General features: G+C 50.2%; 1 protein-coding gene across 1 annotated transcript in view; it reads right to left on the bottom strand.

The window, feature by feature from the left end:
- The window catches only part of LOC107690865 (nebulette-like), a 22703-nt gene that overhangs the window by 3238 nt on the left and 19176 nt on the right, over positions 1–289 (bottom strand). The window contains exon 15 of the mRNA XM_016489284.1: positions 46–156. Coding sequence (XP_016344770.1) covers positions 46–156 — 111 coding nt within the window. The remainder of the gene's footprint in view (positions 1–45; positions 157–289) is intronic.

Consider the following 289-nt stretch of genomic DNA (forward strand, 5'->3'; position numbering starts at 1 on the left):
TGTGTGGGACTGTGTGTGTGTGTGAGTTAAAGTGTGTGTGTGTACCTCACTCAGGATGTGTCCAGCATTTTTCACCCGCAGCAGATCCGGTGTTTCCTCCAGACCCGTCAGGCCTTTCCCTTTCACTTCCTGTTCCAGATCCTTACGATACTCCTTCTGTTCGACACACACACACACACACACACACACACACACACACACACACACACACACACACGAACACACTCACACACACACACTCACTCACACACACAAACACACACTCTCACACACACACTCACACACACAC

This window comes from Sinocyclocheilus anshuiensis, unplaced genomic scaffold (genome assembly GCF_001515605.1).
Source record: "Sinocyclocheilus anshuiensis isolate Anshui unplaced genomic scaffold, SAMN03320099.WGS_v1.1 scaffold2375, whole genome shotgun sequence".
In the NCBI taxonomy this organism is placed as follows: domain Eukaryota; kingdom Metazoa; phylum Chordata; class Actinopteri; order Cypriniformes; family Cyprinidae; genus Sinocyclocheilus; species Sinocyclocheilus anshuiensis.